The sequence below is a fragment of the Temnothorax curvispinosus genome, unplaced genomic scaffold, assembly GCF_003070985.1.
Source record: "Temnothorax curvispinosus isolate PA1 unplaced genomic scaffold, ASM307098v1 QBEX01014279.1, whole genome shotgun sequence".
Lineage (NCBI taxonomy): Eukaryota > Metazoa > Arthropoda > Insecta > Hymenoptera > Formicidae > Temnothorax > Temnothorax curvispinosus.
This window is the reverse complement of record NW_020224059.1, coordinates 475,022-501,340: the sequence shown is the minus strand read 5'-3', so window position 1 is coordinate 501,340 and position 26,319 is coordinate 475,022. Positions and strand designations below refer to the sequence as shown.

General features: G+C 35.2%; 1 protein-coding gene across 9 annotated transcripts in view; it reads left to right on the top strand.

Annotated features, from left to right (window-relative positions):
* The window catches only part of LOC112464527 (dystrophin-like), a 455,372-nt gene that overhangs the window by 87,433 nt on the left and 341,620 nt on the right, over positions 1-26,319 (top strand). For all 9 annotated transcript variants that reach the window (XM_025031567.1, XM_025031559.1, XM_025031568.1 and 6 more), the window contains 2 exons: positions 12,597-12,811; positions 21,596-21,694. In XM_025031567.1, coding sequence (XP_024887335.1) covers positions 12,597-12,811; positions 21,596-21,694 — 314 coding nt within the window. The remainder of the gene's footprint in view (positions 1-12,596; positions 12,812-21,595; positions 21,695-26,319) is intronic.

Sequence of the window (26,319 nt, the reverse complement as noted above, 5' to 3'; positions counted from 1 at the left end):
CACATAAACTACTGTAAACATTGATTATCTTTGAGAATGACTACAAAAATGCACTGTTTAGCCATTATTGAAGAAATTACAGCCATGGGCCATCTTTTCCGTATGGCCATCATACCCGAGTTTACCCTAATATTATTCATCAAATAGCGTAAAAATTCGTATTAATCGCAGGAGGATTTTTTAGAGTGTCCGTAGAGTCCATTTAGAGTCTCACACACACATTGTGACAACATGCGATATGCCAGAAGGTGCACATGCGATAATATCAATGAAGCCGCGTATGCGTCTTCGGTTAGATATGTCTATTCAGGAAAGTCTGAAAGTCTGAAAGTAAACGATGGAGGATAAAAAAAATTTTTTATTTAAGAAGAGTACACAGTGGTTCCGTTTATTATGTACGAGAGCATTAAGAGAATGAGTTTTTTTTAAATATACATTTTCTAAATGTGCGGACACATTAGTCTTCACTTGTAAGAAGGTATCTAATTAGGGTTTTTGAACTGGTTTTTGCTATTGTCAGTTAAGCTATTATTTAATGATTCGGCAGATCATAAATTAAAAATATTATTCAGGAATTATAGGAAGGAAAGAGTGATATTTAAAAATTTTGAGAAATATTTACAACACATAATATTTTAGGTTATTATTTTATTATAAGTTGCTTTCGAGGAAATAAAATATTAACACTGCCGTATAAATTTGTATTTACTTAACTTATATTGGCATTTTAGTACACATATATGCACATTATTTTAAACTAAATCGAGATTTATTGCATTATCAATTAATTATTTGTACTACATAATTTTTTTTATTGAATTTATGCAGGTATTTTTATTAACATTATTGATAAATGTATTTAATTATCCGTCAGGATTTCTAATTCTTATTATTTTATTTAACTCTGAAGCCAAACCAAGATTCAGACTAAACAAATAGAATACAGCAAAGCGAATAAACAACTGCTTGCTTCAATGACTGTGAACGGTTGCGTACTGGTTTATTTGTGTTTGTTTGCAATTAGTTGCTTAGTTTGGATCCAACTTAATACATCCAAAGCGTTATTACTATCACAGAAAATAAAAACTTAATAATTGTAAAATAGTGTTAAATAGTTGTAAAATTAATGTTGACAAAATATCTTATTATAAATTTATATTTGTTTTAAAATATATAATAACGATATATATATTCTAATATATAATCTATATTATATGTCTTTCTAACTCTTTACATATTTTTGTCTTAATCGGCATATAAAAAAATCGCTGCAATGTGCCATTGCAATAAACATACATGTTGAATTATTATTTTCTGCATTAACTACTCTAAATAATCAAGTAAATTTGATACGCAGATTCTCTCTCTCTCTCTCTCTCTCTCTCTCTCTCTCTCTCTCTCTCTCTGTATACGCCGGTCTTTAATCTGTCTCTGAAGGAGCTAATGGAAGTGCTGTTGTAGCACGACAACTTCGTCCGCGAATAAACGTCGGCATCGTAAACTTCGTAATTCGCGTGCTTGTTGGGAGCGAGGGCTTTTACCGAAGGAATCCCGTTCGGACGCAAGAGGTTTCGATGATCTCGTTCGTGTCTGAAGTTTACGACTATGTCGCGACGACGCCAACATCGACGAATGTGGCAAAGACGCGGTACGTTCGGGATAAAATGATTGCTGGGGAGTAAGATCAGCCGACCGAAATAAGGATGCAGAAGCGAGCGAAAAAGCAGGACTAGATATAATTAAATATTTCGAAGTAAATCGACCGTATTTTTTAATTCAGTCGCGTGGAGAAACTTGTGTGAAAAGGAAATCAAAGTAATACTAAAATAATAAAATGTCATTTTTTATATAATTGCTATTTATAACAAATATAGTAATCCTATTTGTGTATTCTCATCTGCAAGTCGTTTGTTGGTGCATCATCAATTATATTTTCATTTCTTTTCTATTTTTTTTTTTTTTTGACATCCGGTACTGCTTCTCTCTAAATATTCGACATTTGAATATATTATCAATACAATATTACGACCAACACAGATGTGATGGAGTTGGAAGCTCGATTATTATTAATGCAAATAGCATTTCAATGATCCCTTTGTCAATTGCGACATGACAGCTTTGTGATACAGTGTCGAGGAAACGTGTGTGATGCATTCTTGCCAATTGGCCACGACAAGGAAATCAATGGAATGCATTAGAATGGAGGTCTCTCTCTCTCTCTCTTCTCTCACTCTCTCACTCTCTCTCGCTCTCTCTTTCTCACAGGATGACAAATATGCGGCGCAGCACCCTCGTGAAACATATGCATAACTATCATGCGTTGTATCAACACACGCATGCCTGAATTATGCATATATGACATCAAGAGAGACTCATGCCAGTGCAACAAAGCACTCGCGTACATAGTTACATATATATCCGGATTCCGGTTATTTAAGATGATCGCTTGCTTGAGAGATTGTTGACGTAACGAGAAGGCTTGCTATCGGAGTTAAAATATATCCAGCGCAACGTGTTGAAACGTAACAATAAGGGCTGCGCCTGATTAAAGATGAGAAAACCGACTTGAATATGACCATCGTTTTTGCGTGAAAAATTTTATAGCTATATTCGCTTATTTTCTCAGCGACATTTTATACTGATATTTATACTTTGTATCTTTATTCTTTTAAAAGCGTCGGTGATAGGACACTGAATTTTTATAGGATAAAATAAAGAAAAAAAACTCTGTTGTGCCAGCGACATATTTAAGTAACGGGCGTCAAAGAGAATCTTTGATAAATATCTTATGAATATGTTAATTTGGATCGTCGCGGCGAAAAATGAGGAAAGTCCTTGGCAGCGTAATCTTCCTTACAAGAGAATCTTCGCGGCTGCGGACCACTTCTTTAAGCACCTGATTTATATTCTTTTTTAACAAAGAGGAAAGAAGTATTTTTGTGCACAACCGGCAAATTATTTAAAGCCAATATTACCTCTCGATGAAAATTTCTTACAAGTATACAGTGTCAGGGATTATTTGAGAACAACTACAAGATCTCGCGAATATTTCAAATTATATTTGCAAATTAGACACTTCGATTCAAATTATAATTATATGATAATTATTTCCTGCGCTATTAACACGTATATAACTCTCGAATGTTTTAATGAAGTCTGGCCAATTTTAGGGATAGTAATGTTCAATCACGATCCCGTAATTTGTCTCAAGGAAAGTACCCAGGTTGCCGGTGCCGTAAGCGAAGCGCCCAGCTGTCGATAAACTTTCGTTTACATGGCGTCTAATATTTAAGCGTGGTCCGCATTTTGCAATCTTCGTTCTAGTATTGCCGTCACGTTTCACCACGAAAGTAATTTTTCTCCATCTTTGTCCACATCTTGCCACTCACTCACTCTCTCTCTCTCTCTCTCTCTCTCTCTCTCTCTCTCTCTCTCTCTCTCTCTTCGTCATCATCTTCGATCTTTTCTGCGGGAAGAGAATACAGCTGGAAGAACGAGGAAGGAGTGTCTTGAGCTGATAAACAGAAATCCTTGTTCGAGGAGACTGTAATAAGAGCAATCCTATTATCCTAATATGATAAGGTTTAATGGAATTTGGATGTTGCTCTCCTCTTTATCCGGTATTATTTCGCGTTGCTACTTGTGCAATATCTTTGTTAGATGTAATAAATATTTTCTAGCGGATCATATAGTGACAGCCAAAATTTGATTGCTTTATTTAAGTATATATAACGTATTTTTATAATATTTCGTACACTCTTTATATAGAAACGCATATATATCTTTAGCAAAAAAATTAACTATTATTTATTAAAATAAAATTTAGAATAATTAATAATATTCGATGAATAGATAAAAAAATGACATCCTGATAATCTTACTGCTATATTTGCGTGCAACAAGAGGCGTGCGTTTATATTTATGGTTTTTCTCCTTTAAGCGTAGTGAAAATTTAACCGTGTTTGGATAACAGTGTAAATATATGCGACAAAATTAATATATGAATTATTCATAGAAAGTATCATTATCTTGATATATTCGATAATATGCAAATGAGAACGATGTTTATAGCTCGCTAAATTAGTAATTCGATAGAAATCAATTTATGTAGTTTTGTCAGATAACAGTACAATTAATCGTTTATTCAAACAGAGTAAGAGTCGTGGTTTGTTTCCGATCGTGAATGCACTTTGATCGTAAAACTGACCTTAATTGTTCGACAAACACCGCTTGATGAATTCATTTTTAATCGGCACCGACGCGACGCGAGAAAACTCGTGTTCGTGCTCGGTTCAGAGCCGAATTATAGACCTCTATTACTTTTTTTTTTACCGATCATGGAATCGCTCCCGCGGAAAGGAAGATTAATTTCTCGCGGTAAGAGAGCAGCTCTAGATTGTCGGGTAGAGGGGCGTGGTACAATTGCCTTGGCAAAGACGAGAGATTCAATTACATCGAAAACGTGGGGCAGAAAAGGTCCCTCTACGTGAAGCCAGATTAATTCGTCCTTTGCCGTGATGGTTTCACAGAGAGGGGGGCATCAGTACTTCCCTTTTTCCACCATCGCCGGAATACTTAACGACCTTTATTGAAAGCGGAAACAGGTCTCACCCATATACTCGATTAAATTAGTTATTATATTATCCCGCGTTCACGAAATTTTCGCCAATTTATTGTAGTTTTTAATAACCAACGTAGTTTAATTTTAATTCGTAATTACGCGGCTTTATTTAAGTCCAACTGATCGGTAATAGGATTGTGTTTTCACGAAAATATACTTGTCAGAAATTCTGACGACGTTACTTATTCATAGCGAATAAGTTCGTATAATCGTTACATCGTCCAAATCTAATCAAAGCTATTAATAAGAAAATTTTAATATCGAAATTATGTTTTACTATATCGAAAGTTTAAATTTAATAAAAATAAATTTTATAATTACTATTATTACCGCACGGAGAAAAGGACCCTCCGTTTTATCTGTGTACGCTCAAATCTTTTAATTCCAATCTTGATGCGTCATTCGTGCAGATTTTATTGATTTAGTCGCATTTGTACCGCCGCGCTGTCACGATAATCCGCATTGTCCATTAATGTGTACATTTGTTTCGACTTTGTCGACGAATTTCCACGTGGACTCCGGATAATAATTTTTTTAGCCAGATGCTCGCAGTTGTTTTAATTATTTAACGGGCGCGCAATATTCTCTTCGCGATACTAATAGGGATAAACGAATAAATCAGAATTTATGCATTTTGTAATAACGTAATAATGTAATAATGGGTTTGCATGTATTCAGGAGTTTTGGTTTATTCTTGTTGCGTTCGCATAATTCAAGTTAGATCGTTGGTATAATTATATTGCACGCCGCACGGTCCACATTTTTTCATTCGTTTAATTAAGCTCGATTATATTAATATTCAGCCGGTACACACAGGAATGTCCTTATCATCTTGTCATTCTTGTCTTGTATGCTTGCGAATCGATCCAACAGAAGTTTCTTCAAGGAGTTTTTACTATTTCTGTGTTGCTTTTAGATATAACTCCACACACAAATCGCTTTTAATTTATATATTATTTAAAATTTTTTATCAGTACCTATCTATAGATTTGAAATATATTGACACAAAATTTTAAATAATATATGAACTAAAAATGAAAATATTTCGAAAAACACTTGATATTATAATTAAATTTCTCCGTGATCTAACAATAGGTCCAAAATCCGCATACATATTATTATATACATACATAGTTGTCACTTACATATACGTAAATAGACGTACTGAGACATGCGTACTCTAAAACATAAATGTCGTTCCAACGGATATCGAGATATTCCTATAGCAGTTATTCCGTTTCATCCTATATCTTTTGCTGTCTTTCATGTTTAATTGTGTCTCGAGTCGCTACAAGCTAATTGGCGAGACGGCGTATAATTCAACAATGTTTGCAGCAGGATCTTTTTATTTCTCTTTCGGTCTCTTTTAGTTTTCTTCTACTTTTCTCTAAGCTCGCCGTTTATTTTTACCGGTTAAGAGTACTGCCAAGTATTAACAGTCCCACGGTACTTCTGACCCTTGTGCAAGCGGCGAATATTTATTTCTGCGTTCCTATTTCTTGGCTACACGTTAAAATTACGACGCTTTTTCTTCCACTCGTGAAATTTGCTTGCCGATACTAAGTTTATTTGAGTTGCCGCGAATAAATTTCACGTCACTATACTTATTTACATAGCAGAACAGGAAATTAATTTGCGCCTGTTATATTCATCATAAATCTTGTTTTTATTATTACAACAAAGAATATTTAATAATTATGAAGTTAATTTATTTTTAGCAAAAAATAAAATAAAAAATGTATTAACTTTATTCTATTCATTAGAATTGTAAAACGTGCCTAGTTTTAAAACAAATATTATTTTATTATTTATAGTTGCCTAATTTTTTATTTTAAATTTTTTTGTTAGACATTGGTGCAGACTATGTACATCGTATAATGGGTTACGTATACAAAAACTATTTTTTATATATTTATAAATTAATTTGTAATATCATAAATGAATCAGAAATAGAAAGAATAATGTTATTAAATTATATCTATTAAGTATATTTTTATGGATATTATGCAATTCGTCATGGTAGAAATAAATCTTAATTAAATGATTTTTTGTTCTTTGCCTATATTACATGAATGTATAAGTATACGAGTAATTTAGAAAGTAAAGAATAGTAGTCTAGAAAGGGACGGCGCGAATCGTAAACCCACGCAAACCGCACGTTGTCAGTAATACCGGTTGAAGACCCTTCAATAGGAAAGACACGGATTCGTGCTGCCGTTCAGATCGGATCGTCGTTCAGCCGACCGGAAATGTAGACGGCACAAGTTGTGGGTTCCGGTTTCCGCGGTACAATAGGCGACCTGCCCTTTGGTGGAAGAGTGTCAGTGGATGGCGGCGTGCAATCCATCACTCTCATTCACGGCCCATCCTCGCTTCTTCCCCGTGTTGCTCGCTATACGACCGCCCTCCCGCCATTCCGCTTTTCCCTTCGCATCTCCGTTGTACTGTCACATCACTTATCCCTGGCAGACAGGCGGACAGACGGACGCTTAAGCCGTGTTCGCAACGCGCCTTTCCTATTTTTCACCTCCGGGAGTACCGGGAAGAAAGATCCAAGTATCTGTGTACTCTCCTTCCTTTCTTCCTCCCCCCCTCCCTCCTCGCGCGGCCTTGCTGGAATAAAACTGCTGCCACGAAGAGAATTGATGCTTCCCGCTGTAAATTCGTCCTATTTTTCACGGCGGGTCATCCCGCGGCGGCGTTTGCCTCGCCTCGCCTCGCCTCGCCTTGTTGTAGCAGCCTGCTAACAAGGGATTTCTACTTCAACGGCGACGGTCTGAGCTGGATCGTCGCTCTTCTACTTTATACCGTACAAATCGTATACTTCCAAGCGGCGCGAGATTTTATACCGCTGCGAAAACATTGGCATGGCGCTCGCGCTGTTACTCTTTCGTTTTGTCATTGGCATCATAAATATGTAAGAGAATGTTCACACTCGCGATTTGTCGTGAATTTTATTTTTACAAATCTTTACATGTCGCGGATGTAAGAGTTTGATCAGACAATATCAGGTAAAATGACAAAATTATATCTTTGCTCGAGACTGCGGAATAATTTCCAAATAATTATGCAATATTTTCTAAATTTATATAGGTAGAATTATATATTTTTGCAAAGATAATGTTCGCGCTTATTGCAAGTTATAAAAATATTGCAAACTTTGTGTCGTTCTAAATAAATAAATAGGATTACGTATAAACCGGAATGTGGCAAAGACGGGGATTAAGATAATGAAGATTATATCATAGAGGCTGATAATTAGGGATAAGAATAACTCTGGCCTGGCAACTAAGAGATTTAGTAGAATAAGTTGAAATGAATGGAAGCGGAGTCAATGGACGAGCCTTTAATCTAGAATCCGATTACTTCTCTAACCCCGTTCTGAAAAAGTAATGAAAGAACTTCATAAATCTCGTTAAGCTATTCAGATCTAGCTTAACCACATTGACCAGAGCAAGATTGCATATCCATTTTGTTGAAAATTGAATAAACTTGCTGTGCAAGATTTGTAGCGATCTATTCAATCGATATGTTACACGTTAACTTTACCATCGAGAAAAGACATTTTTTTAAATCTTGAATATCGGATTGTGCATAAAGCTTTTTTCGATAAGACATCACTGTCACACTAAAGATTTATCGTTTGATCCTCGCGCGCGCGCGTACACATCGTTTATTATATCTCGCACACTTCATTAAACTTGTTTCGCGTTTAATGAGCTTCTGGCGATTCTGTTGCTCATTCCGAGTCTCCGAGAATTATTTATATTTATTCCACATATTTATTCTTATTTGCAACTTACATTGCTTTTGAATGGAAAATTAATGACTTTGTTATATTTGATAACTTTGTTATAAATCTAAATTACTGCACACTAATTGCAATGATTGATTGGCATGATTCGGTTTTCTTACTTCCGATATGCGTTGGGAATGTTGGAAAATCCGTAACCATGTGATTCATACTCGTCGTGCGGCGTCGAAAATGGTCCACCCCTGTTGCCGTTGTTACGGGAGTAATAACTCGCTCCTAGCAGCTGCTGCAGCGACAAATGTTACGAATGTCCTCTTCAAGGACCATTTTCCTTCAGGCCGTGCAGCATCAGGAAGTATCATTTGCGTTACGCTCTCTAAATTAATAAGAGAAAACGCGATCCATCTTTTGAACTTCAAAAATATCTTCACAAAAATATCATGTTTCAATCGAAGCATTTTGATTTTTTCTTGAATGAGTTATTACTTTTCCAAGAATAAGTTTTTATTTAGAATACAAAAAGAGTTAGACATATTTATAATCTACACATTACTCTTTAAGATAATTTATGAAATCATGTATTTTTTATAACGTTATCTTTATTATGCAAACTTTTTGATTCTGTATTTTGACAGTTTATAAAAAAGACGATATCGTCATATACATACATACCTACATTGTGTATATTTTATTCTTATACCGAAAATTATTTAACGTACGATTATGTGCAAGAAATATCCATGAATAAGTTAGAATTATTAAATGTATAAAAGCAAAGTTATGTTCTCTCGAGTAAAATTTATTTATCATATTTTGCACGGAAAATGAGACGATTATCTGATATGTAAAAGTCTGAAAGAAGAGAAAATGTATGCGCATTTTGTGCAGAATCAGCATGTATCGTTGTTTGTATCTTTCGATGGCATCTGCGAAGAAGTTTGCGTAGATCAATTCTCTTGACTAGTCGGATTTCGCTCCTGCTTACCATAATCTGATGAGAACAGAAGCGAGCGAGACCGAGTATGCACCGTCATGCTTATTATGTATTTAGCGTGTATCGTAACTCATCCGACCGCCATGGAGACTATGTAACTCCAGCGTGTATAGGGCTTAGAAGTTGCGACGACTTATGACAGAACTTTACGAACGCTCTGTGGTTTATGCACCGAGGTCTGTGTGTCTTATCTATATTAAGTTCCTTCTCTTCTCTCGCGAAATTCAGGCTTATGTACGTGCACTCATATATTTACCATATGGCGTACGGTTATTTAGTATGCTAATGCGACAGCTCTACAGTACATTTCCTATGTTTGATATATTATTCTCCCTCACAATTATATTTATTTCAAGTTCTTGTTGTTTGTACTATTTTATTTTTTTTTGCGATAGCAGTAGGTAACTTTTAAATTATTCAAGAGCACTTTTCTAATAAATAGATATAATTATTATTTAAGAATACTAATTTTTTCAAATTATGTATATCTATTGTGTAATAATGTAGCAAAGTTTTTCCTATTATTTAACTTGTTTTATCTTTTATCAATATGCGTAACATTTTGAAAAATTTTATTGTTGTTCTATTTTCTATTTACCTGTATTCTATAGATATTTATCAACGATTTGAACATTTTACGTATATTTTGCGTTTGACTAACATGATTTTTATTAGTTAAATTTGCTGAACACAAAATTACACAAGGCAGTCTTTAAATTGAGGTAGCCATCCCCTTCGTGGAAGTTGGGCTATTTCTGCGAAGATTTGTACGGTTCTCAACTTCGCAAATTGTATGCACACAATTTGCGCGAGTGGACGAGATGGAACGTGTAGAAATTTGAACCTTTTGAAGGCGGATGGATATCCTTGAGATTTCACGGCAAATGTTTCGCAGTACGTTTGCATAACTGCTTCTCCTTTGAATTAACAGCGCCGTTCGTCCACTGCTTTTCCGTGTCCCGGCGACAAAGTGGTCGACGCATGCCAAGCATACAACTCGTTCTCGAAGTTCACCGAATGCGTTGAAAAATTTCGTTGGGGTCGGAGAAATATTTCTTCATTGGGTGGAAGTTTCGCGGTTTGTGAGTAATTACGCGGGTAAACTGCCCTCTCGTACCGAACTTTGCTTCATCGTTTGCTTCTCTCTGCTTTTCCTTAATCTCGCCCACTGTTTTCGTACTTTTTCCTTTTTGCCTCATTGCCGGTTTTAGATAGTACAGCGAAATTCAGCAATAAAACGGGGACAGAACCAATTGTTAAGATACTTAATGCTTGTCGGTACTAACCGGCGCGAAAAAGTCCATGGGAGTAAAAATATAATAGCTTCTGTAAAACTAGACCGAGACGGGTTTTATGCGTAAGTTATAATCTTTGGAGACAATCTTTGAATTACGGATAAAAATATGGTCAAACATTAATGCTAGGCGAAATAAAATTTTTTTTGTATTTCTTGTGCCTTTTGTATTCCTTATCGAAACTAGTTTACATTTTTTGTGATTTTATTATGTGATTTACAACTCGATTTTTATTTTGAATTATTGCATCCATAAAGAGAATAATATATAATTTTCATGCAATATGATCGAATCAGCTTTATCTCTCATATGACAATGCTTGTGCTTAATAACGCTGAGTGAAATTATCAAAGACTTCCGTTTTAGTTTGTTAAATGATAAATACATATGCTGCATGAATGCTGTACCATAGGGGTATATTATGACCAATTACTGATTAATCCAAACATATTTGATGTATTTTACAAGCCCGTTTTACCGAGCACAAGTGTAGTTATATGATAAATCTTACTTATCTCGGAATATACTGCAACAATATAAAATATATTTTCAATTTTAATATTGTAATTCAATATTGTAATTTAAGATAACTGTAGAAATTTTCATGAATGCACTTAGTATTAATTATTTCAAATTGATATTATAAACACCTTTGATTATGATTGCATTATTGCAACGGATGCATCAATTGATACAAATTATTATTAAAAATAATCGCAAACTATTTAATTTATTGTTTTACTTTTTATCGAATTATATACATATATTGATATTTATAACACAAATAGAAGAAAAGACACAGGGTTTCGTGTCATTGCTGATTGGTACAACGCGTTTTTAAGTAGCGCTTAAACGCTCGTAGAGGAGGATTACAAATCGAGGGGTAGAAAAAGCGTTTACGAAAGTTTTCAATTACATTAGAGACGGGCATTAAGCTCGCCTTCGACGATCCTGCGTAGGGTTCACCTGGGGATCCTCCATGATCGCGCGGGTAAACTTATAAACTATGAAAGTTACTTCCCTATTCAATGAATTGACCGTGCATCTTACGGTACGTGCCTCGAAACCATTTCGCCTCGGTTCTTTCTTTCTATCTTTCTCCCCCTCTGAGCGAATTTTCCTTTCCCATTTTATTGTGTCACCGCACGTGAGAAAGAATACAACGACAGCGGATCGACTGGAAAATTACCAGTTTTCACGAAAAACGCGAGGCGGTACATTGTACGCAAAAATAGATCTATCCTTTTGCAGTTACGATTGTAGGTTAAATTATATACCATTTTTATTGTTACAATTTACTCACATATATAACAAATATTGGATAAATGCACTTTTAATCAGAATGGATGTATGGAAAATTCTGTGTGAATTACTTTATATATAAATCTTACCATGTATCAAGAGGAAAAAAATGTAATATACACACACATAATACATACAAAATATGTATATAGAGAGACAATGTATTCACAAAACGACGTATTCCCTCTCATAAAATAGACATCAGTTAGAAATGATAAATAACTATAATTTTGACAGAGAATAATGCGCCAGGGTATTCTTTATCCGACAAAATGTAATACTAGTGTTTTCTATATACAAAGTGTTAGCTATAAATGCAATTGGAAATTCAACAACTCAGATCTCTGATCTGTCGATATAGCCGTGTAGCGTTTCAATCGTGCGTGACTCGTGACAATCGTTATCGCTGATAAGCTCGAATGATCGATAATTCGATGTACGCATGGAACGGCACACGGAAGCGTCGCTAAAACGGATGTCTGAATATTCGCTTTGCTTCCTGATGCACCGAGAGCGCATCAATTTTCGTCACGTCGGCGTCGGCAGGCGGCCGCAGGAGATACGGCCTGCCGACTTTTACGACACGACGCCACGCTCTAATGGAGATATGGTTTTGTTTCCCTGTTACAGAAGTGGAAAGGAGTGTAGGCATCGCAGCACAGGGGGCGGCGGGTGCAGCTGCAGGGGGTTCTCGGGGGCTGTCACCCTCTCCCGCCCCCTCGTCACCGTCGACCCCCGTAGCGACTAGCAGCCCCTCTGCTTCCGTCTCCTCGGCTTCGTCTTCACCGTCACCCTCTACTTCAGCTTCCGCCCTCGTCGCGGGACTCGATAAATCAGTGCTTCAGGTAAGCTTTGCTTACTTATACGCCTGCGTGAAGCTGCCAGGACAACAGTAGCCGAAAAGTATATACGCAAAGAAAAGAAATACATTCGACATTTATCCAAGTCTGTATAGTCTGTATAGTCCGTATAGCTATAAGTCTGCTATTTTATTTGCTACTTGGATTCTTACAATAATAACTATTGCGCAGGGATTAATGTTGGACTATGCTTGCACAATATGTAATCTGAAAATATTTATTTTAATGAAAAGTTATAGCAATTTTTATATTCTTCTCAATTATATAAGATTAGTTTTTTTTCCTAAGATTCTATTATTTCCAAAGCAACTTAATGTCGCAAGTTAAAAAACTACAAATAGTGTCTACAAGTAAAGCTTTATTAAGGAAAAATATCTTATTTTTTGTTTGTCTTTTATGAAACGTGTCTTCACATAATATCGAAAAAGTTAACAATTTGATAAACTGATACCATTACCTATACCTCTAGGCAAGAAGCTCAAATAACAGATAATAATTAACGGTCGGTTGTCTTCGGAATCCGATTGGAAGGTATCGATTTGATTACTTCGATGTTGCTGCGAGGCGAGAGGCTAGAAAAATTCCCAATGAAGAGTTCTCGAACGGTTTGCGATTTATTTATCCTTACTCGGGTTCGATTTATTTTCGGTTCTTTTTTTTTGCAATCTAAAAGCGTTGCCCTAAATGTTCCATATCTTAAATTTCTTTGAACAAAACGTGAGTGAAGTTTGCAATGTGGATTTCCGTCGTTTTCTCGCGTCGCCGAAAATGGCGGAGTTACGATAACGGCAAGAGCTTGCCTGTCCTCAGGCATCTCGGCTAATTAAAGCGCATAAATTACGCGAACGCGGGGAGAGACTGACGAGAATATGGCAACGTAACGCGCGTTCCTGAGTTCTGGCAGTAAGGTAACATGTCTCCAAGCGAATGTCGACGAAAAATATGCTAAACGACTTTGCACGTGAGAGATCGCATATTTTTGGGAGATTTGTCTAGTTGGCTGACAAAATAAGAATTTTATGTATTTCTTGTACATATATCGAAAAGAGCAGACTTGGTTACTCGCGTAATATCATGAAAACTGCTTTTAATATAGACATAAAAGTATATAGGATTATACATATATAATAACGTATCGCTAAATCGGTATATATGTAGCTATGTAGCCGGATTATACTCGTACGTTTAATTATATTGCGTTCCTTTTGAACTTTAACGAGCACGATATTAGATCTTTTTCTCTTTTACCTACTTTTTTTTCAGTCTGTCCGTATATTTAAACTCAGGAAACAGGTACACGCTCAAGCTTTGTAGAAAGAACGAAAGAGAAAGAGCTATATAAAAGGAACATACCTGTTATCTCTGACGGAAAAGCGTTTTCTTTGTAAACGCAAATTAAAACACTATTGTAGATTCTGTTAAGCTCACGAGCATATGGCGATATTCTATTCTGTGTGCACGTCAGTATTGTAGCGTGTCCCTCATGAATGAGGAGTCTTAACTTGGTTATCAAGGTGCCGGTTAAATTGGATCCGCTTTCCACAATTAGTATTCAGAGTAGAGCGATGTATCTGGTCAATATCTCTCATAATATATTGTACATGTTCCGTCTTAATATTGATACGTCATATCAATGCAGCAATCAATGAATGTGTGCAAAATTACATAAATCTGAGGGATGTTTAATTGTGGCCAAATAAATAACTTGAAATAGCAGAGAGTATCACATAGAAAGTTTTTGTAAGTACGAATTAATATCAAAAGTTATTTTTATTCGCGTTCTTATTTCGTTTTCGTTTATGCGGCTTATTCGTAACGACTTTTATAAAATGGTAACAAACTTTGTGTTACCACAGTTCTTTTTTTTTTCCGGAATACGGTTCGTCATAAATCACATATAAATTCGTGGTGAGAATACAGAAATAGAGGAAATATATATTTTTTTCTAAATAAATGTCAAACTGTAATAAAATAATCGGACGGTGCTTTGTGCGTGACATTTTAAATTTGTGAATAACGAAAGTTTCTGTGGTTATTAAGATATTGTCCTTTTGGATATTTTTATTACTATTTGTTAGGAATTCGCCGTAATAAAAAAGTCACTTTTCTCGTCACGCCTTTGCACCTCACCGATTTCGTGAAGTGTATATTAATTATAATTTACTGAATTTATTTATCTGATGTAACATCTTTGAATATATTATATATTGAATATATTATATATTGTACTCATATATATGGTTTTTTAACTATTATACTTCTTATTTTGATTTAATTATTATTTTATCATTTATTAGTATTTATTATTTTTTTTATGAATTCACGTATTGAAAATTTTTCGAATAGTCTTTTATTGCCGGCAATATTTCCGCGCATAAATTCCAATAATTTTTTACGTGAGCGGTAAGCTGATGTGCAAAATGCACAGTAATAGCTTTATCGAGATCGAAGAAAGTCATCGTCGGAATTGCAGATGGAGTCTTGAGGGCTTATCTATTGTTGATGCTGCCTCAGCAATAACTTCTTATCGCGTCAGCATGCTTCATAGGATCTCGACTTCGACTTCCAGTCCGCATTCTCCTTCGATCGCGATCTGGTTACGACGGAAAATTTCGAAAGAAATGTAATTTCGACTGAATATTCTGCAATTGGTGGCACGAGTTCGGTTATATCAGGAATAGGAATTAGATTTGTGTGACGACGGTGGACAGGCGTGCAAGGAGGGAGTGGGTCGATGTTCATGCAGGAGTATAACTCGGTCAATTTTATTGAATTACTCTGCCGGTTTCTCTCCCTTCACGCCATACTGATCCTCATTCACTTTCCGTACCTGTGCTGTTCTTTTGTGATGGACATAGCTTGGGCGTACAATCTAGGAAATATAGTAAGATAAAATAATTTAAATCTCACTTTTATATCCCGGATGTTCCTTTCATGATTCGACAGAGCGGAAATTTATCGTCTTTTATAGCATGGAAATTTAATTTAATTTAAGGGCGCACTTGGCCGACGCGGTAAGTTTAATTCGGTTTTAGTAGGTGCGGTAGCTACGTTGATCTACGTGATCAGCGTTTTATTACGTAAATGTTAATACTCTGGAATTCACCGAAGAATATCTCTTTGATTCGCACTACGTCTTCCTTCTACTCTGCGGGGTTTTTAATTTGAATGTACTTTCATCGTTACAGTACAATATTGTTTAACGAAGCATATCTACTTTTTCTATCCGTTATTCTGGTTTTACTTTTTATTATTTTTACTGATTACTTTTATTAACCATCTTTGTTAAAACCGTTCTTTTTGTTAAAGGACTTATCATGGCAGAACATAAACGCGTATAATCGTGCAAGTTGTCAGGTAAAATTCTCAAGCGTTTTTATTTTTGTTTTTGCTGAGCTTATATAGCGTGGTCTTTTCCAACTATTTTTCAAGACTTTATTCTCTTTGAACTTTTATGACCTCGAACTGTTACATTTATACATATTTCGCAAAATGTTTTTTGCCTTTTTGCGCATATCTGAGTGGCATTACAATTTTTTTGAAAACGTGACATTTTATAGACTCCGTAAAGGTGAAATATTTTTCATCTCACGTAACTTGCTTGCTACTAGGAGAAATCGGAACTATACTTATGTTACATAATTATGAAATATTTTTATGCTATATTTGATTTTATTAGATTTAGTTTGATTTTGATAGATTTATTTATATTATGATTGCGAGAAAGAGAGAAAGAGAGAGAGAGAGAGAGTGCGTTAACAATTAGTCGGCTAATGGTTAATTGCGATATGAGATTTACAAATATATTCCGGTAATGTGTAATATCTCCACCTATTGTCCAGAGAACTTTTAGCAACGTCTCAGCAAACATTGCATAGGCTCTAGGCTCTAGTACGCTTTTCCTATTTGCCGAGTCAACAGTCAGACTCCAGCCAGTCCAATGCCATAATAGCTATCTCTGGGCTTCTATTTCCGGCTATGCTGTCGCACTGACAAGTATTGTGCTGTTTGCATAAAGCGATGAGAGGCCTTGAGGTAACGAGACTCGAGCAGGAATCAAGTTGCCAATATGAAATTCTATTTCGGCTCATGACGATGGACCACTTTTTGTTTTACGCGCATGCTGCTTGTCATGACTGAGGCGTGGAGTTCGCCGTGTGACAATAACTATTGCCTTACTCAGGTCAATAATGTAAATTGAAACATTTGTACTTATAGATGATGTATTACGTGTAATTTATTTAGGATATTCGACGTTAATTTAAGGATATCTGTTTTGAACGTTGTATATGGATTTGGTACTACTCATTATCGTAAGGAAATTGTGCAACTTGTTAGGAACTTGAGTGTTTGTAGAGGAGAAATAAGGCAATAAAAAATCGAAATATTATAGCTTTATCAGTTCAACGTGTAATAATAACTCAAGATTACATTTTAAATAAAATACATTATTTATCTTTTTAATTCTATATCCATAATGCGAAAATAATACTTCATTTTCTTGATTATCTTTCTCTTCTAATTCTATAATAATGAATTAATTGATATTAATTTACCTTATATTTTGGTTTTTTATTCGACTGATGAACATTATATTTCCTGAATAATGGGGGTGAAAATTAATATGGGTAAAAAAACGCTTGTACACGGTAATGCGAATTTTTGACGTATGCAGAGCAAATTTCATATTCGAAACTTCTCCGAACGCGATGTTAGTGTATGCTTCTCTATCTCGAATTCCCGTGTTCGCGTTTCCATGGCACTCCAATAATTTGGAACTGACTCTCTTTGCGGTATTCAGCTTATTGGATCTTTGATCACCATTATTTTGTCTTGCGATAAAATATGTGAGTCTAGTTTGAGGCTTATTTTGCATAAAATAGTGAAATAGCAGACATTGTTTTTTATTGTCACATAATTATGAGTGATTAATAATGTAATAGCACTTCTAAGTCATAATTAATTAAATTAATTTTGCATTAATTATTGGAAAGATATTTCGATCTATGCATATATAATGTCTATACATGAATAATTAAAATTTCGATATTATATAATATATATACACTATAGAATTCCTAATAATATATGTAAAACAAAAAGAATATTATAACAAGAATATATAAAAGAGAGTTGCTTGCTCAACGACTTTTTTTTTCAATATTTTGACGTAGAACTACGCCTTTCTCGAGGGGGGTGAGGTAACTTCGGGTGCACGACTGCAACGTTTTCTTGCAACGAAAACATGCAACACTAATATTTCTCAAAAAGTATTAAAAAAATATATACTTTATTATATAGTGTTTTTGAAAGCTCTCAAAATGTGAGCTAAATGTTTCTGCAATTTATTTTGGTGGTTTTTTATAACCGATTTTCTTAATATGGCAATGTGTTCAGAATGTTCTAATACGTCGAATATTTCTTAAAAAGTATTAAAGGAAAATATACTTTATTATAGTGTTTTTGAAAGCTCTCAATGTGAGTTAAATGCTCCTGCAATTTATTTGGGTGGCATGAAATAGACGTAGGAAAGAGTGGAAAATATAATCAAATTAGTAAAAAATTAATAAAAAATAATAAAACAATGCGCAAATTAGAATTTTGCACATTGCCGCTACATGGACCTTTACCGAGGAACAAGAGTATCCCCCCAGGATCCATGAGGATTTCCCCCACGTTAAAAAAAAGATGGAAATATAGTTAAAAAAAATATAGTAAAAATATGTAGTATGTTTTACTTCTCAAAAGTTTTTAAACTAAAGAAAATAAACACAAATTTGCAAATTAAAAACTTGCATATTGCTTTTACATCATTTTATTTAGCTTATAAAGTTTCCTAGAACGAAGCCAATTCATTATATGCTAATAATTTGAGAAATTTTTTAAATGTCTTTTAGCAATTTTATTAAAATTTTCTAACAATTTTATCAAAGATATATTATATTATTTTCTATTTTCACTGAGCAATAATAATAAAAGTCTCGATCGAAAGGAAAGCGATAGAAGGAAGATAAAATGGTTTGTCCAATGAACCGTTTAATGCATCAAAAAGTCGTGAGATGACAATCGAGAAACTTCGTGCAAAGTGCACCTGCGCTATCTTTTTCGTGTTTATTTTTATTTCGAAAAACAATACCATCGCTCCCATCGGGAATCGCTTCTTGTGGAATATTTTATTTATATATTTATTTATATTTATACAATATAGAAAACATAAATTTTGCAGACTAAAGTGACATGTTTTTGATTATTAAGTTAAGAGCAATTGGGTACTTATGAAGAAAAAAAGCGTTTTAACGCGTTTTACGATTAAAATTCGCGACATCCGTAGTGATAAAAATATGGGTACCATCGTATACACGTTGCCAAGCATTATTCTCAACACAGTTGATTTTTGCAGGGATGTGTGTACGTCTTGTCGCGTTTTTTTTATTGCTCGGGTGCTAAGATCGATCGTTAAACTCTTAGACAAGAAACTCTAGTCTCACGGGGTGATTTTCGATGAGTGTAACGAGTACACCTAATACTCTACATAATGGATCGTGACGGATACAGATAGCGGAAATCATGTAACGGACCTACACTTGTGTAATTTATTTGTGTGAATTTACTCGTAAAATTTTGTAGCTTATTTCAGCGAAGAAACTGTATTTAAATTCAAGTCAAGAATTAAAAGGATTGAGGTCCACTTCGACCAAGCTCTGATTAATTTAATCGTTTATTAGTCCACTGGAAATGACCAATCCCATTTGTCAATCTGCTTAATAAGCAAATGCGATTGGTCATTTCCAATGGACTAATCAACGAGTTAATCGAAGTTTGGTTGAAATGGCCCTGAATAAGCTTCTTTATATCAAGATATTATTTTCTAACAAATCCTTTAAAAAGCTAATAAAGAACGTGCATTTTACATTGTGTTTTTCGTTAATTGAACGAAAGAATCCATTATTTTCCATTTTATGTGTTAATTATTTTTAGCTTTTCAGTTTCTTAATGACTCATTTATTTTCAGAATAATATAAATATGATTTCAGACAATTATAAATTTTGTTAAAATTCTGGCAAGAATTAACGTAGAAAATTGATCTTAAAATGATTTTTAACATAATATTTACACCTCACACTCTTAAGAGAAACAGTTCAACCGTAAGTTATATGAAAATGTATACAATGCTCTACGGTGTCCATTTTGAGGCGGAAAACACGAGGGATATGATCATTCTTCGACAACGGGCACTTAATCAAGGCCGCTTCGAGTCGGACAAGGGTGGGTGAAAGGCGGAACGAGCCCAGGAGCTTAGTCTAGGTGGCAGACTCGCAGGGGGTTGCCGGACCGAGCGAGACCTTAATTTCCTGTAGCACTACGGTTTATCTCTTCCGCGATTTATCGACTCCCTCGAAAGTTCCACGTTTGCGATCCGGGGAAATTCTCGTCGAATGCTAGTTTGGGTTTCTTGCATGGTTGCTGTTGCGTCGCCGACCGATCGATCAGTCGGTGTTAGGTCGAGAACTTATTCAGGGCGGTCTTTTTTTTTCAATAAGTTGTTTGCCGTAAACGTTTATTTGATTGTCATGATCTTTTGAGGTATTTCGACTAAAATTTGATACACAACGTACAAGCACGCTAAAATTGTCAGCGGAGATATTTCCGTTGTCTAGCGAAGCGTTACGCGCGCGCGCGCGCGCGGACGAGCTTTTAAATATATTATTGGCTTTGCAACTCGTAGTTGCAATGGAAATGCGATTATGCAACTTGCCTTGATATTTAATTAATCGCACCAATGAAGCCATTTACGAGGAAAAACTGTTCGCCGTAATGACTGCTGGAAAATGTAAATTTGTGATGCAATTGGACGTTCACTCATGCTGTATATACAATAGCGGCTAAATCCGTTTAGAGTAATTATGTTGCGGACTTTTTCGTGATTGAGAATTAGTCTCTTTTAATGTTGCTTTCACACGCGATTATTTACTTCGGTTATTATCGACACTTTAGTTCTGTTAACGCAAAATATTTTATTCGAAAATTTAAACTTTAGATTTATCAGGGAATGCACTCTTGAAATTTGACGCAAGTTTTAGGACACGCCTCGTACATTCAGTATTTGCCTATTCTTGGCTCTTGACGAATATTGAGGTAAATCGAAGTCGGCCACTTACGAACGGACACTCCCTACTAATTTCCGGCAGCAAATATCCTAGTTCCGGTTCTGCGTTCTCCCCCTTTTCGCTAGCTCTTTTCTATCTGATTTGAGCCACTTTCGGAGGATGGAGATATTTGCCACTGACGCCGATACTCACGTTTCCTAAGGGATATAAGTTTTATTGCTATAGCTAATTTGTGATTAATTCATCAAGATGGATTATCAATTTATGAATTGATCAATGATCAAAGATACATTAATTAATTTAATGCCGCTCTTGTTGTGAAATATAATTATATTTGCTTGAAATTATTTTTACTTCTATCTTTTATTCTAGTAAAGTAATTAATCATTTTAATATAATTTTCATATTATTTAGATATGATAATAGAGCTTTTTAATACAATAAAAGGCAAAATACTGGTAAACTTTTTTTTATATTAAGTGAATATATTCAAGCAATAAGAAAGGCATAGTTACGCAAAAAAAACTCCAACAAAACTGTAGTCTTTAATATTGTAATTACGTCTTTGCAGAACTAGTTATGTATAATTTAGGTATTGCTACCTTTGAACAAGGTTGCTAATATACTATCATAATTATTGTTTGCTTGATTACATTGCAGATACGTGACTGGCTTACGGTCGAAGAAGAGATGTTACGACAACAATCTGTGGTCGTCGGCGATGTCGATGAAATCTTGCATCTTCTGGACAAACAGAAGGTAAATCACTTATTAAAAATAATTTGTCATATTAAACAAATTTTCTCCTAATTAAAGAACGGTCACGTCATTAGTTTCTATAAGTATGTTTTTGTTTAGAGCAATGTTGAACCTATTTTCTAGAGTAAAAGTAATTTTGTAACTTGTGAATATACATATACAGATAAATAATTAATTAAAATTTGTACATTAATGTTTAACACAGTTAATAATGATATACGTTTAGTGCGAGTTTTTTAAACAATATATAACAGGAATATTTATTTGTATATATTCATAAACGACAATAAGCATGATATAATTGTTATATGAAAAAAAACGGGATGTGACGTTATTCAGTTCTATTATTACATGCGCATTTTATTGAAGCCGTGCTAGATATTAAGATTTTAATGAGCTAGATTGTTAAAACATTGCCAAGTTTATCAAAATTCGCCGAGGTAAGCTGTAAAGCTGACTAAAAATGCTTTCAAGCTGCCTAACTCGTGCTTGCGCAGCATTATTAAAAGCTCGCCTGACGCCTTTCCTTTTTTTTCTTCTATCTTTTTATCTTTATGTTAATAACAAGGCTGTTAAAGTCGTACGCTGTTGTAACAGCCACGAAATTAAATATTAAAAAGCTTCTTAGATATACGCTGCTTTGTTGTTTCCATTTTCTTAAGTGGTTTGCACTTTGTTTAAGAAATTTTATTTTGCGTTTAATTATATCAGTTGCTGATTTTCTCAAACAAATATTGTGAAATTCATGTTTATATTAATGTGGTTTTTCGTCGTCGTTTCGTATGAATGAGCAAACGGTAAAAGCGGCAGAGAAAGCTAAAAGCTCCAACGTCGGTAACCTCGCGTTCTGTCACAGCCGTGCAGTCGATATTTCAACCCCCGAGGTTTGATTCAAGTGCCTGTGCTGCGGGGGTAAAATGCTCCCCCATCATTTTCATACAGTCAGTTCAGCGTAATACCGTGAGTGGAAAAGTTATCGCCGGACGATGATAGGAAAGGCGTGACTGCCTGACTGCGAGAAGGAGCGAAGTTGCTCTGCGAAGTCGGGTGCGTAGAAGTCCGTAGAACTTCCGTGATATGAAGGTAGGGATGTTTAGGTGATTGACCGGGAAAACCCTGACATTGGCATTGGCATTAAGGGCCCGACGAACATTGCCACGCCTTCCTTTGTGCGTCGACGTCGTGCTGCGCGTTATTCCGCCATGGTTGTTAATTGCATTGGCCTTAATGGATCGATATCCAGAATCGTCGCGAGCGACACGAAATTGCTGCTTTGTGGGCAACGTAGGATATATAAATCACAGAAAAATTTATCTTATTTATTTTATTGTGTGACATCATACTTTTTAAAATTTCTACGCCGAGACTCATCCATTTTATTGTATGTTAATTTTTAGCGCAGTATTTTGCGATGTCCTTGTGCAGCCTTGCATAAATGCACATGTTAAATGAATATCGAGTAAATCGATATTTTATAGTAAGAATAATTAGACGTAACGTAATCGGATTTTACCATAGATTGACATTTCGTGTTACACTTTAACACGCATAGGAAGTGCATTTAATATCATGTATTAAATTTATAAAATGCTGATTCTTCTTTAGGTTATTCATTATATTTAATTTATTCTGAATTCTGTTTATATTTGAATTGAGCATAACGATGTTAGAAAATATCTTGAGAGATATTCGTATTACAAAATAATTACGAAGTTGCATTCGCAATAATGAATTTCTTATAATTTTGTTATTTTATCGTATATAGCTACATGCTTTGATAATTATAGGAAAGTCTAAATCTAAATCTATCTTCGGTCCGTTCAAGTAAATCGTAAAAACGGTACTATATAATACGTGTCTGTAGATTTCTGCAGCAAAAACTTGCGCACTATGTTTCTATATGTTCGAAATGTTTCTATGTTTTTTATACTCCCCGAATCTGGTCTTCTTTCCCTATCTTCTTCTCGCGCGATAGTGTTCTTCCGTGAAAAACTCTACCACGGAAATAACACGAACGTTTACTGTAAATTTTCTTGGAGCGAGGCACGAGAGTACATTATTGCATGCCCCTTTATTCCCCTTGTGCTATTCTACATTATATCCTGGAAACTTACAACGTCAGCTTCAAGGAACTGGTATTTTTCGAGTCGCATTCTTTCGCGCGCGGATGCAACTGTTCTATTATCCATTTTTTTCAAGTTCTTGTTCTAATTTTAATACTCTGCCACTTTTAATTCGCGTTTATTTTATTTTATTCTCAAGGCGTAATCATGTTCCTTGTCCATTTTTTATAATTTTAAGTTTTTGCTATAACATGTAGCTTTAAAGGTGCGCGAGTAAACGATAGGGAAATGACATAAATCATTAGCTTCAATATGCATTTTTTATCGGAAAAATATAACCTCCTGCACGTGGAAGGTTTGTTCGTTAATGTGAAAGCTTCAGAAAAAATCGGCGTGATAAGGTTTCCTTTCGGAACAGGAATTCTTCTCCATTCGAACGGAAGCGGAGTCATTTTTTTCCTCGCGGCGCGCGCCAGGCGGTTGTGAATAGGACAAATGGCGCACTTGATTGATCAACGTTATTGTATTCTGACAAATGACAAATCATACAGTCTTCTTTCGGTTTACACCTCAGAACGGGGATTCGAAATTTTTGGGGATGCGTTTTGAAGGGTGACTGAAAACAATAAGTTTGTTACGCTGCACTGGCGTTGCTATTGATTTCCGATTGTGAGGAAGCCGAGGGAGGAGATATTTTTGCGCGCGAAGGCATAGAGAGCGAAGACAGAGATCTTACCGAAAATATATTGGATTTTCTATGTACGTTGTTAGAGCCGTTTAGGATCATATTGTTCTCTTTACGAAAATCGTTCTGTACTAATTGTAAGTAAATTCAAGAACTAATTATACGTTCGAGAAGACTTCACTGTTTCACACACAACTGGGATATTTAACGTCTCACACTTCAAATCTCATTACAATTATACTCGACGTAATTGTCACATTGGATTTTCTCTCTCTCTCTCTCTCTCTCTCTCTCTCTCTCTCTCTTCTTCTCTCTCTCCTCTCCCTTTCCTCTCCCCGCCTCCTCTCTCACTTTCTCCTTTCCCTCGCCTCGTCCCTCTTTCTCTTACTCTCCATGAGCTTACTTAAGCTTGCTCCTCTGTTACCGTTACACAAGTCATTGTCATCACCTGCTACGTAACAGAATTCATCCGACAAAGCCCCAATTAGAAATCCGGGATGCATTAGATGCATGTTAGCATGAAACGTGCTTTTAATCACTTGTGAGGTATTTCCACTTTAAGCAATTAAGATTTTTTTATAAATTAGTAATTAGAATAATAAATAGCGTAATTAATAAATAAGGATGTGGGTTAAGAAATGTGACACGTATATTGATTGATTTATTATAAATATTAATTACTTTTGTTCACTCAGAAACTTTCGGTAATAATAACTTACATTCAGAATTGCTTGACATTTTTCAGTTTAAGTTTTCGAAACAATTATTTCCACATTTACGAAATAAATAACAGCAAAATATGAGTGAAATATCTATTTTGTTTTTTATTGACTGAGCACCGATTAAAAGAATGTACCCCTACTCTCAAAGAAATTTTGGATGTAATATCTACAGAGGATAGTTTATGAATAATTTTAATATACCTATACATATATTGCATCTAAATCGCGTATCGACATACTATTATTGTTACTTGTAGCTCCATTATCGAGCTTATTGAGTTTTGATTATTTAAATAACTGGATTAATAGGCTATAATACGATTACCTATTACAAACTATTATTAACACATTATCTTGTTACTTATGTCTTTTTGAAAGCAATCTTATGAGTAATTTAAAGAACATTGAAAATTCACGTGTTATTTTAACTGAAACTCTTCTCATACATTTCTTGCCGTTTTAAATCACGTCATTTAACACGATTGGACGTACTAACTTTTAATTTAATACGATTCAACATGTTAATTTAACACGCAACAAAACATGTAATACGAGCCACATGCAAATGTGTCATTTTTAGACGTTTATAGATTTACAGTGAGAAATCTCGTAATCACACTACCGCACACAAATAATATCTATACTATTTGCGAACTGCTCTCTTGCTTATTGTCCTGCGGCATATATGTTGCCATCGTACGCGTTATCGTTTAAGCTACACGAACGTCTTCATCTTTCGGACGACGTCCTTCACACCGGGTGCAATAAACGTCCTCGCTATTATTTCCTCCGTTTCCACCGTCCGGCTTTGTTGCTGGCGTTTATAACTCCGACGCACCATCTCATCGCGGCTCTTCCGGTCCGGACCCAAAGGATTTCAGGGTTGTACTCCTTATACCGTGCCGTGGAGGACTTACCGAGTAATAATGCCAGGGAGTCGCGCGCGCCTGTAGTTATGAAGAACCTTCCACGATCTCGCAATTTCCCGGTTATGCCGGTATCCGGTGAATAGCCGTCCTCATTCCATAACGCGTGTGCGAGCTTACAGCTTGTATATACAGATATACGTGTCGCCGGCGTGGCGACGTGCGGAGTGTCGCAGATTTTCTACGCGAAAATTGAAATTCATCGTTTTCTCATCGCTCCTGTCGGTGT